Here is a 12,818-nt window from a genome sequence, read left to right on the forward strand (position 1 = left end):
GTTTTCTAATTCTCCTTTTAGTCCAATCATCCTCACCACACCTCTCTTTGATTATACACTGTGTTATAAATATCTGTATATATAAATATGCAAATATAAATATATTTGCATATATTGATAAAATAATATATAATCAAATAGTAAAGTATATAAAGTTACATATAAGTTCAAATAAAGAAAAGGGAGGGGGGCTTCCCTGGTGGCGCAGTGGTTGAGAGTCCACCTGCCGATGCAGGGGACGTGGGTTGGTGCCCCGGTCCGGGGGGAATCCCACGTGCCGCGGAGCGGCTGGGCCCGTGAGCCATGGCCGCTGAGCCTGCGCGTCCGGAGCCTGTGCTCCGCAACGGGAGAGGCCACAACAGTGAGAGACCCGCGTACCGCAAAAAAAAAAAAAAAAAAAAAAAGACAAGGGAGGTGTTATATGGAATAAACAGAGAAAGCTATAAAAAAATGGATGAATGTGCCTGGCCCAGAGCTGGTGTTCAAATAATATAATGAATATTCGATATAGATATTATCTGTAGGGGTTATATCCAAGCAGAAGACTATGGGCTTCTACAAGTTCAGTAAGGGAAAGGGCAGATAAGGGGAGCACAGGGGGATCTGCTATATACTCAATCCACAATCAAATGTGATAAGTGACATGAGAATTATCCATCAAGGGCTACCAGAGCACAGAACAATTATTGACAGCCTGCAAATCAGAAAAGAAAGTTCCAAGGATATAATAGTTCATCCTAGTCTAGAAGACCAACGAAAATCTCTTGTAGCAATCCAGATATGGAGGGTCTGGACCAGGGTAGTGGCAGTGGAAACTGAGGAAGGACATTTTGAAGAATATATCAAGTATATTTCTGCTGAAAAATAAATAGATCCTGAAGCATTTTTTCCAATAACTATTTTACTAACTCTATATTGATACCCAAATGTTTTCTGAATTTTTCACCTATCTTTCAAGGTCATGAAGAAAGACACAAAACCAAAATAATTTTCCAGTAATCACGTTCGATAAATTAAAACTACTTCAAGTTTTGAAATAATGACTATTTCTTCCAGTGGGGCCTTAACAAATCATGTTTTTCTGCATTTAGGATTCTGACTTAAGTAACTCTGCTACCTTAGGTCACAACAGTGTTGACTTTCTTTGCTTCTATTAAATAACATGTGTGAATGGTTGTGTTGTTAACCATTAAGTACAAGGGGTGGGGGCAGTAACTCTAGGGCAAGATTTGCAACTACAGTCACAGAAGAGGAACACTGAGCTCCTAGTTTTCAAAAAGCACCAAGAAGAAAAATCTTTTCCATCTTGGTCATTCTGATTATATTTTCTCTCAAGGATAAAAATCTCACATGCACGTATTAAACCTAATCTTTACCCTTCAGTGCTCCTGGCATAGGAATGGAATGTCCTGAGGAAACTGTAGTTCATGTCAAGCAAAAAAATTACAGGGACAAAGACAGTCTTACACTTAAATGTATTATTGAAAGATTCACTTTTCAGTGATTTGAAAGGAGATGATTTCATTTTTCAAAAGAGAAGTGGAAAAGTGGAAATGAAATGACCATATGTATGTGTATATATAATATAAATGTATATATGTTTATATGTATATATAATATATATGTATATACACATATATATATTCTCATATACACAAACCTTGCACCTCTGTAAAATAGCAGCTTGCTTCATTTAGAAAAGTTACTTCTAGAAAGAGTAACTTCTGTCTCTTTAAGGACCACGAGTGAAAACGGGAGTCACTAGTGAGATGGGACTGGCTGTAAACTGCTCCAATGAGATCCTGGGAATCTTGCTGAGAGAGGATATTTGGGTTTGGACTAAAATGTCAGTTGTGAAGTGGAAGGAAGAAAAAGGCAAAGTTAGGTAAGAGCATTTTTCGGTTTTGCTTTTTTTTTAAAGAAACTTGAGTGAATTTACTTTCAATTTTAAAGTAAAAGAATAGCAGAATAAGACTACAAAATATAATTAGACTGAATTAGATATTACTGAATGTGAGACAATTAGTATCTTCTAATTTAAAAAAATGTTTCAGAAACATCTTTTAAAAATATAGCTTCGGAGTAGATCAGAGTTATACAGAATTTTACTTGCCCGGTCTTTAATATAAATTATTAAAAAATTCCCGCTTAAGTTTAAATCCAGGGACATCCAGTAAGATTTATGACTTGGTATAAAAAGTAGGGACCCACTTAGCTTTCTTTTCTCTCTGTTCTCAAAAACTGCCCTCGACCTCTGCATGGGGATGGATGGATTATTGCCTGCAACCCATCTGCTTGTTTCAATATAATTTAATTGAGATATACTGGGCATGAAATTTGGACATAAGGAGACCTGGGTCTTTTCTGGGACAATGGGTGTCAGCTGCTCACGCTTTTCCCTCACATAAAATATGTATAATTTAACACCTAGTGTATTTTCCCTCTAGATCTCATCTCACCCGAGTCCCCCTTCACCCGGCATTGTCACCCTTGTCAATGTCACTTGGAAACCTAGGTTCGGTGATTCTTGGCTGCACTTCACTCTGATGGTAGGGGACACACTCGAATTTAAAGATGGACAAGTAGGATACACACAACACATTGAAAGCAGAGACTTCCATTTACTCCGCTTTAGGTGAAGGGCTCCGGACGTATCCGCCTGGGTGTGGAACGCGCGGGGCCCCTGTGCCAAACGGCCAGCTGGAGGGCAAACACTCGGGAGTGAAACAGGTGGAGAAGTGCGACGATACCTCAGGGTGAAAACTGCTCTCTACTATAGACCCTTTACAAGTCCCGTGTCCAACTTGTCACCTCTTGCCCCCTAACAACCATCGCCTACATCAGAGCGGGCGACATAAGAGAAAAAGGCAGTTCAGTAGCAATAATGGGTATCAAGTACAGTGCGTACCTGGAATAAGTGCACGGTCGCGCCCCGCTCCCCAGTGCTCATGGGGACTCCAGGACCTCGGAGGGTGCAGAGCGAGCCTGAGAGCACCAGGAGCTCCTGCTGCCCGCGCGTGGTGTCAAGACAGTGATCAACTTCCCCGCGCTGCTACCACCGTTTCGAGCTCGCGAGGAGACTACAGCTCCCGGCAGGCCCCGCGCCGACCGCGCGCCCCCGCCCCTCGCGCGCCCCTGCCCCCCCGCCCTCGGGCCTCAGGACGGGACGGGGCGGAGGGAGGGACAGAGGAAGGGGCGCCTGCGGCGGGCGGGATCCTGCGAGGCGCGTGAAGCCTAGCTGGCGCCTGGTCCGGGACCCAGACGCTGGCGGGCGCGGAGTTTCTCACGACCGGCGGAGCCCGCCTCTGTAAGTAGTCGCCTCGGGGAGAGCGGAACAGACACCGAAAAAGTTAGCGCCGCAGCGGCTGCCGCTTTGTTCTCCCGGCACGTCGGGTGAGGCGGCGGAGGCGGCTGCAGCCTCCCCTCCCCCACCCACCCGCACGCGGTGGCGGCGGCGGTGGCGGAGGGACTCGGATCCCGCGCGGGGCTGGGCGGCGGCCGCCGGGGTTGGGCGGGAAATTGGTAGAGCGCGCGGCGGGAGGAGCGGGCGGTGGGCGCCGCTGTGAGCGGGGGCGCCGGCGCTGCAGCCAGATGGGGCCAAGTTCCGGCGTGGGCGCCGACGCCAACTTGGAGTCACGCTCCGCCGGCGACCACCGCGCCCGGCCTCTCGGACCCAGTCTCTTACCGGGTCCTCCCAACTAGCTCCCAACGCCAGATTGGCGGCACTCACGCTGACGAATTTTGGATGAGCCTTCCCCTTTTCTTTTCACCACTTTACCTTGTACGCGTCGCAAAGAGTGAGTCGACGGCGCTTAGAGAACGTAAGCCCCCACCCCAATTTCCTGACTCTTTAGTTTTGCAAGTTGCGGCGTAGCTCCGAGTCGGTCTCATCCCCGGGAGGGTTTTCTTAAGACGAAACACTGAGGAGCGCAACTGCGTCTTTGAGCAGTAAAAATAACTCCATACTATTCGATTGCCTGTTGGATATTTTATTTGAAGTCATCGCAGTCAGAAGCATAGGCCTTGCCGTGTGCAGGCGCGAGTATAAATCGAGCGACGGCGTGTGTGAGAGCTGCAGACTTTTCCATACACAGATTGATGGCTTGGACGTAACTGTCTCTTCAACCACACCCATCCCCACAGGAAATAAGACTATCGGTGTCATCTTTGATTAGGGAGGATAAGTTACACCCTGAACTGGTACTTTGTTCGACACAGCCTTAATGAGCTGTAGAGGCAAATGAAACGAAAACTTTTAAAATACCGTAATTTGTACCCTAGAAAACGTTAGCGTGTTACTCTTATACTGTTTCTCCTTTGTACTTAATGCTGCAGTTACTAAAGTTTTAGCGGCTATGATTTTCTTTAGATCAAGCTTACTTAGTAAATTGAAGGCTGTGAGGACACCTCTGGATTTGTGGCTGAAAGCATCCATAAAGTTCCCCGACCGAGATCTAGGCCAGTTTTACTTAATAAAGGAACCCTTTCCTCCTTCCGTGTTAGGATCTGGATTCAGAGCTGGCATGGACATTCAGCCAAAAAAAATGTTACAAGTTTTATTAAAAGTATTTAAAACGTGTCACGGAAGCCTTCATGTTAGGTTTTGCTTCGGTAGGTAATGTAGATGTGGTCGGCCTGATCAGAGGAACTTGAATATTTGACAAGCCAGTTTTCCATCCTCAGTTCTACAATTTGGTATATAGCTTTTAACTTTTTAGGATGACTCAGATTCAAGAATGTTGACTGGTTTATTATCTTGAAATGAATGTTTTAAGCATCTCAGATCGTAGTGAGTCTTTTAAATACATAAATTTTAGAAGCTTTCAGTTTCATGAGGTGACGTCTTTAAAATAGAAATTTCTCTCTTAGTGGATTGCTTTTAATCTAAAAAATGCCATGGCCCTCCCAAAAAAGAGCTTAATAAATCAAGTTCTTGGATATTAAATTTTTAAAATTATATAAGAATTGGAAAAATCTTATACAGAAAAAAAGAATGGTCATTTAAATGCATGTTTCTTAAGGGACATTTTGTTCTCATTTTTAAAAGACATTCTAAAGTTGATGAAAATATTACCATATTAGAGTTAATTGCTCATTTTAAAAATAAACTGATTTTACAGAACTTGATATTGGGAAATTATTAGCTAGTACAGTTTTTAATTTGATTTATTAATAATCATGCTTATGATTCATAATCTGTGCAGACAGTACTTTGAGTCTCTGATTATGTAATTCAAATTGAACGTGTGTGTGAGCCTTTTTGGAGCAGTTGTCTCATTAATGAAAAAACTTGAGATAATGTACTTAGGAGATGTTTTAATTTTAATTTCAGTGTAGAAGAAGGTTTTCTCCACTTGTGTGATTAGTTTATAGTGGCTGTATGTAAGAAATTGCTCACTGGCTATGAGTCAGATTTCTTAGATACCACTGGTGCAGAGAGAGGTTATGAAGATACATTAAGCCAAACGTAAATTTGTACAGCATCACCGGACTGGCAGTCGGTAATCTGGTTACTGGATAAACTTTTCAGTGCCTGAGCAGAGAGCAGACTTGGTGTGCTCTCTCTCTGTTCTCTCTGACATTGGAAAAGACTGAGATTCAAATACCTCTGGTCTCGATGAGCTGAATTTTACCAGCAACAATTTAGTTGAATACTGAGCTTTTAGGAGGAAAAGTATTTATCTTAACCTAAGGTAATAGTTACATTTTTGAAAATATATATGTAGATGTAGGAAATTGCTAGAAACTATGATTTTAAAAACCATCAACAAAGTTACTTGGATTTTTCATACAATATAAAAGCAACATCAGGATTATTAAGCAAAGTCAGGCCTGTATCAAGGTAGAATATGGATAATGACTTCAGGACTCTGGTCAGTATTGCATTGAAAAAGGCCATATGCTTTTTGTACATACTAAAAGAATACAGTACATATCAACAGGAGAAAAAAAGACCCTGCATTCATTAGCATTCCTAGCACACAAAACTTAATCGAACCAGGAAAACTGTTACTGGTAGGGAGTCATGGTAAATATTATGCTATTCTGAATAGGAAAAGTGTTTTACCTCTTAACTTTTGCCTTTACTGAGTACAAAAAGGACACTGGCTACACTAAATGATGAGCTTCGTTTTGAAGTGTTTACTAGCTGGATTTGTTTTGTCTTCCGGAATCCTCTTTGCTTCTCTCTCTGCTTCTCTGACTCCTACTTATCCTTTGGTTTTAGCTTCCTTAAAGGTGCCTTGCCTGTGAACCTCTGTTGAAATTAGTTCCTCTCAGTATACTCTGTCATATCACTTTTCATGATTTGTAATTGCCTTGCTATTAATGTGAATATTTGTTTAATGTGTGTGTCCTATATCACACTCTAAGCTCCGGAGAGAGCAATAGCCATGTCTGTTTTGGTCACTGCTGTACAACCCGAGTCTCTCATAACAGTCTAGCAGATAATAGGCACTCAGTAAATATTTGTTGAATGAAAATGCTGCTGTTAGAGCTTCTTATAATTAGAGGCTTTGCTAAGAAATGAGATAATGTATATGTAGGGGGAGTTGAGGGAGAGGGAGAGAAAGGGTAGATCAACTTGTGATGTTACCGTGAAGTAACCCTCTGTTAAGTCACCTAACCTCCAGAGCCTTTATTTTTACCTTGTCTGTAATAGTAGGGCAGGTTGGGCTCAAGATTCCTTTAAAATGCCATCTTTTGATTCCATTCAGCAATAGTGACAATTTCATTTGAATGAAATATGTGACAGATAATTCCCCCAAAGAATATTCGAGATGTTGCAAATAAACATATTAGAAATGCTTGCCAACTCACAGCTATTAGCAACAAACATATCTAATTGATTTATGAATTAGTATGTTTACTATTGTCTCAGATTTCTGATTGAAGCATAAAGACAAAATTAGAGTTGTTAGATTTTTTTTTTTGATATTTAGTGTTAATATTTTGCACCCTACATCTTGTTGCATCTTACAGATCAAATCAAGGTTCCGTAAAGCAAAACAAGGAGAGGGAAAACAGATGGGGTGAGTGGGCAGAAGCTAATATGACAGCTCACTTAGTTTCTTCTATTTGTGTTCATGCTGAAACTGTAAAAAATATTTTTATGCAGAAGTATAACATAGTTTGTTAATAGTTATCGATCATTCTGATATTTGATTGTAATCATAAGACAGTTACTGTTATTTGGCTAATATTAGCAGGTATTATAAAATGGAAATTTAGTGGGAAGATATCCGTCACAAATAAATTATTATTCTTGAATACAGCAGCGTCTTGCATTTTGAAGTATTTAACCTGCATACAGTATTATTCATAGATATTTGACTCACCTTTTTATGACAGTTGTTCAGCTTTTTGAAACTGCTCAAGTCAGGTATTTTAAGGACCTCATTACCTCATGAGAAAACCTGTTGTAGATTGTTGTTAGGTTGTTGGTAATAAACTGAAGTAGTATAAAGAACATGGGCTTTGGAGTCAGGGAAACTTTGGTGTGAATCCCAGTTCCATCACTTATTAGCTGTGTAGTCGTGGGTAAGCAACAATTCTGAAACTCTGGTTCCTTTTCTGTAAAGCAGTTAAACAAATTTCCTAGTGTCATAGCAAGGATTTAATGAAGTATGATATCTCAATTTCAGTGTTTAGTGTGAAGTAGGAGCTTAATTGTTAATTCTTTCACCTAATTACTGTGAAAATTGCTAAAACTTAGCACTTAGGATAAGCCAGGTACTACTGTAGATATTGTACATGCAGTAGCGCAGTCCTCATAGCTGTTATCTTCATTTTACCTCTACCCTCTATCTACCCTCTACAATGATACTGAATAAAACCAGTTATTCTCTGTTAATTTCCTAATCTTATGTTTGCACTGTGTCCACCCAGTAACACAACTTCCTGGGTGTGTGGTGTGAGTAGGGATAACACTTCATAAATGAATACATTGTTATCAGTAGCAAAAAATAAATAAATCATCCATATAAAAATGGGGAGAAAAACCAATTCTCTTAACACCTTTTCAAATATTTGAAGACCATTATTCTGCTTGGTTGTGTTAAGCATAATTTGTCACATGACATTGTTTTCAGCTTTATCTAGATATATCCTCATTATTATTTTTTTACATCAATATAGCTCTTAAAAGTGTGGACTGTAAAAATGAATACAGTGGTAACGTAAGCTGACTAGCAACCAGTATGCTGATTGATGCTGATGTGTTCTCAGTGTCCTGGGGGTTTATGTTTACATTAGTTCTTTTAGTCACCCATTATATTAGCAGCCATGATTAAACTCTTGGTTGATAACACCTCTAGTGAACAGGTTCTAAGTCAGCATTTCTATATTGCACATTTAACTTTTTGAACTAAATGTAAAGCTTTACTCTCATCATTGTTATAGTTCACTTGAATTTTAGTTTATTTCTCCCAGATTGTACACTCTGAGGATTTTATAAGCATGTCTTCCATGTCTTTATTATCTTATAAATAATCAAAAACAATATAGGGCCAAGGGCAGCGTTCCAATGCACTCCCCTAAAGACTTCTCTAAGTTGATACAGAGCAGCAAACTTAACCAACTACACTAACATCTAACTCATACTCAAACAACGTATTTACAAAAAGAGTATGGAATATCATCTTGAGAATTGTTTTGGCCAGAATACACTAATTTTTTTTCTGGCTTTGCTAATTGTGTGATCTCGGGCAAGTACTTTAAGCCAGTTTTCTCAACTATAAAATGGGTTGTTGTGAGGATTAAGTGAGGAAACACATATGGAATGCTTAGAATGGTGTCTGGCAGATAGAGCTCAATTACTGTGAGTTATTATTTCCTCCATCTAAAAAGACCAATAACCCCTTTTTTAAAAGGTAAATGTAGCTGATTTGGCATTCTGTTTGAATTCATGCTGACGTCTAGTGATCATTATATTCTAAGTATTGGAAAACCATTTGCTTTCATAATCTATTCTCAGATTTGACTAAGGGTTAACATTAAGTTTATATGTCTGCAGTTTCTGAAATCACTTTCCCACTCCTCCAGCCCACAAAACTTGAAGCCGTTCTGACCCATCTCCAGCCCATGACTGTTTCTCTCTTTCTGAACTCTTTCTCCAAGATGATAGGAGTCAGCTTTGTAATTGCACTGACTAATTGCTTTAGCAATATGGAGTGCATTGCATCTGAACCCGAAGACTTGCACTTCCATAAAGATGTGTTAGTCCCTCGTATTCACGAGGCTCAGGTTTCAGTTCTCAATGCTCTGCTACAACTTTAGTTTAAAAACTCAGAGAAAGTAAGCAAAAGACCAGTTGAGCAATTGTGCCTTCTCAATGTGCTCTCTCAACCTTAACATCCTCTCTGAGCGGTGATTCTCTCAGTTCCTTGTTCTTTCAGAAATGGTATGTGATTGTGGAGACAGCACTTGGTAGGAAAGTATGAAACTTGGGTCCTGATTCCCACTCCACCTCTTAATGGCCATTTGATGCTGGGCAAGTTACTTTATCTGCTTTTGCTTCCGTTAACTCATCTGCAAAAATAATAAATAATATTTGCCTTGTCAAATTCCAAAGAGATATCATGAGATAAAGCATATAAAACATTTACAAGATGTTAAGTGCTGTACAATATAAAATGGGTTAAAATTACTTATCTGAATGTAGTTCTAAAAGCTGTTATCTTTAAGCAGTTTTTTTCTAAGCCATACTTTTTCTTGAACTTGCTCATTCTTAATACTATATCTGTATGTTTTTGCTCTTCTGTTATGTTCATCCTCGTTTATTTAGCCCCATTAACTACTTTCCAGAGTCATTCTGCAACCACATTGGATGCTTCACTCTTTTTCATCATTAGACTTTACAGGTATATGGATGGAATTTAAATTGAAAGATCCTTCTCTTGTGAGCCATTTCACTTAGCCATGGGGTCGTACTTTTAGTTTTTGAACTGTCCTTATGTAAAACTGTGATACATATGTAACTGTGCTTAGTGTTCTCTTTTTCAGTTTTAGAAATTTTTTATGACAAGATCGCTTTTTCCTATGTTCCTGTCTTAAGTATGTCTTTTATACTTCTTTGTGTGTCATATAACTGTGTTTAGTATATGCTTCCTTAGTTTTCTGAAAGAAATCTGCTTAGATTTAAACTTTTAATATAAAAAAGAATACTCTTGTCTATGTTAGGGCAGTATTATACATCTTTTGTATGGCCAAGTGGTACTTTATTTCTATGACGATGTCAGTTTTACTTTTCTTTTTTGTCCCTTCTGTTTTTGTCATAACCCAGTTGTGTATTTGTGGAATAAAAGTGTTTGACCTTCAAGTTTTAGGTATTAGTGAGGAATAGCAGGGTTTTGTTTTTTGCTCTTTTTTTTTTTTTATCAGGAGGCTCTCCCTGAAATCATGGGCTCTGATAACTAGACCAAAAAAAAAAAAGGCTACCCATTAGGATTTATTGGTGAATTATAAACATACAGCCAAAACATATCATTTTAAAAAAGCACAAGGATTCTTTTTTTTAATTAATTAATAAATTTTATTTATTTTGGCTGTGTTGGGTCTTCATTGTTGCACCCGAGCTTTCTCTAGTTGCGGTGAGCAGGAGCTGCTCTTCGTTGCAGTTGTGCAGGCTTCTCGTTGCAGTGGCTTCTCTTTTTGCGGAGCGTGGGCTCTAGGTGCGCAGGCTTCAGTAGTTGAGGCTCACGAGCTTCAGTAGTTGTGACACGTGGGCTCAGTAGTTGTGGCTCGCGGGCTCTAGAGCGCAGGCTCAGTAGTTGTGGTGCACGGGCTTAGTTGCTCTGCAGCATGTGGGATCTTCCTGGACCAGAGCTCAAACCCGTGTGCCCTGCATTGGCAGGCAGATTCTTAACCACTGGGCCACCAGGGAAGCCCCAAGGATTCTTGCATTTTTAAAATAATGTTAAGTGAGTATAAAATATTAAAAGTTTCTAAAAAATTTCTTCCAGGCTACCTACATTTCAGAAAGCATCAACTTTTCTCCATGGGCCCATTCACCAAGTGGAATATGCCTGTACTATTTTAAAAAGCCTTTGTGCTTAATCCTGGAAAAATTTGCTCCTCCAAAATGAAAATGAGGACATTTGAGAAGGTGATTTAAGGTGTGGACATTTGAGAAAGTGTCCCATTAGATCAAGGAACCAAAGGATAAGTACTGAATAGACTAATCCTAAACACTTTTTATTTTTTAAACTAGGATTTTATTTTGACAGAAAAACAACTTTTATTCATTATGTATTTTCTGAAATTAAAAGAGAGAGACAAGAATAGACTTAAAAGAAAATAGATGAAGATGTTTAGTAAATAAACAATGTCAACTCTCTTCTGATGAGGATAATTCAGTGATGTTAAATCCTTTCCAAAACCCTGGTTGTGGTCCTAAAGACAAGACTCTTCTTTGATGGGACTGATATTAAGGGAAGTGGGACCTTTTGTATATTCAACTCACAGTTGTAGAACTTGCCATCATCAGCATGAGTGGCTTAAAAGAGGAAATAAAGAAGCTTTCAACTAAATCTGAAAGTACAGTCATTTTTTTACCACTGTGATTTTAAGGCCTCTTCATAACCATTGAAAAAGAATTGACAACTGTTTTAAAAGATTAAAGAAAGGCAGATGTCTGCAAACAATTCTCCTCCATCATCCCAGAAGTCTGTAATACCTGCAACTCTTCCTGCTGTGCTTCCAGCTCCTTCTCCGTGTTCAAGTCCTAAAACAGGGCTCTCTGCGCGACTCTCTAATGGAAGCTTCAGTGCACCATCACTCACCAACTCCAGAGGCTCAGTGCATACAATCTCATTTCTACTGCAAATTGGCCTTACACGGGAGAGTATTACCATCGAAGCCCAGGAACTATCTTTATCTGCAGTCAAGGATCTTGTGTGCTCCATTGTTTATCAAAAGGTACTGTGCATGCTATTTATGTCAGTAGTTTTTCTAAGTAATATTGTTTCTACTGCTTTTCTATAAATTATACATGCAACAGTGAGTTAACACATATGGATCAATCAGTTGTTTATATCTTAATTCTGAGCATTGGGAGAGAGTCCTGATAGACTAAAAGCCTAAAGTCTGAAATTTCAGAGTCTAACAGCTGGAGCCTATATCCAGGCTTTAAAATACTGCTTATTCAATTCATCTCTTTAAGAGCAGGAAAATCAGTGTAAAGTCAAGAGGACTTAAGCAGTCTCACTTGTTTTCAGAGAAAACAGTCAGGAGGTAGAAGGCACAAGGCATCAAGGGGGCTTACCAAAAGGATGAGACACAGCTGCTGCTGAGTCCAGGTCCATACCTCGTTCTTCCTAGGTCCCCTGTATGCTGCCCTTTTGTCCCCTTTAGATCCTGATTTCACCTAAACTGCCAGAGGACCACACTCTCTCTGTCTCTTAAAAATTAGGTAAATGAGCTGTAATATATATCAGAATAGAAGAAAAATTTTAAATTTAAAATCACCCTCAAATTTTAAATTGAGGGTGATTTTATTTTGCTTCCAATTAACTCACCCCCTGCCCTGTACCATACCATTTTTTAAGGAATCTTAGCTAAATTTCTTTAATAATCTTGATTTGATGCATGAGCTGGTATGTTCTATGTTTTATCATAAAAATGTATATAAGTAGTATGAATTGGTTACATTTTCTTTTTAATGGACCAAGCCTATGTTTCAAACAACTTAGTATACTTTATGTTTTAAAAAGCCTATCAGTAAGATTAATGTGTTTGGATAATGCTCCTCGTCTTACTGTTTTTGTTTCAGTTACTTATGCTTTACATGGTTTGTCATTATCTTCTGATGTAGAAGTAAT

General features: G+C 39.3%; 1 protein-coding gene across 2 annotated transcripts in view; it reads left to right on the forward strand.

The window, feature by feature from the left end:
• Positions 1–3,151: 3,151 nt before the first annotated feature.
• Positions 3,152–12,818, forward strand: part of PRKD3 (protein kinase D3) — a 76,854-nt gene continuing 67,187 nt past the window's right edge. Inside the window, exons 1-2 of one of the 2 annotated variants that reach the window (XM_019942854.3) lie at positions 3,152–3,307; positions 10,962–11,916. In XM_019942854.3, coding sequence (XP_019798413.1) covers positions 11,629–11,916 — 288 coding nt within the window. In that variant the 5' untranslated portion in view covers positions 3,152–3,307; positions 10,962–11,628. The remainder of the gene's footprint in view (positions 3,308–10,961; positions 11,917–12,818) is intronic. The other variant, XM_019942855.3, reaches the window with a different exon arrangement.

The sequence above is a fragment of the Tursiops truncatus genome, chromosome 14 (assembly GCF_011762595.2).
Source record: "Tursiops truncatus isolate mTurTru1 chromosome 14, mTurTru1.mat.Y, whole genome shotgun sequence".
NCBI lineage: Eukaryota > Metazoa > Chordata > Mammalia > Artiodactyla > Delphinidae > Tursiops > Tursiops truncatus.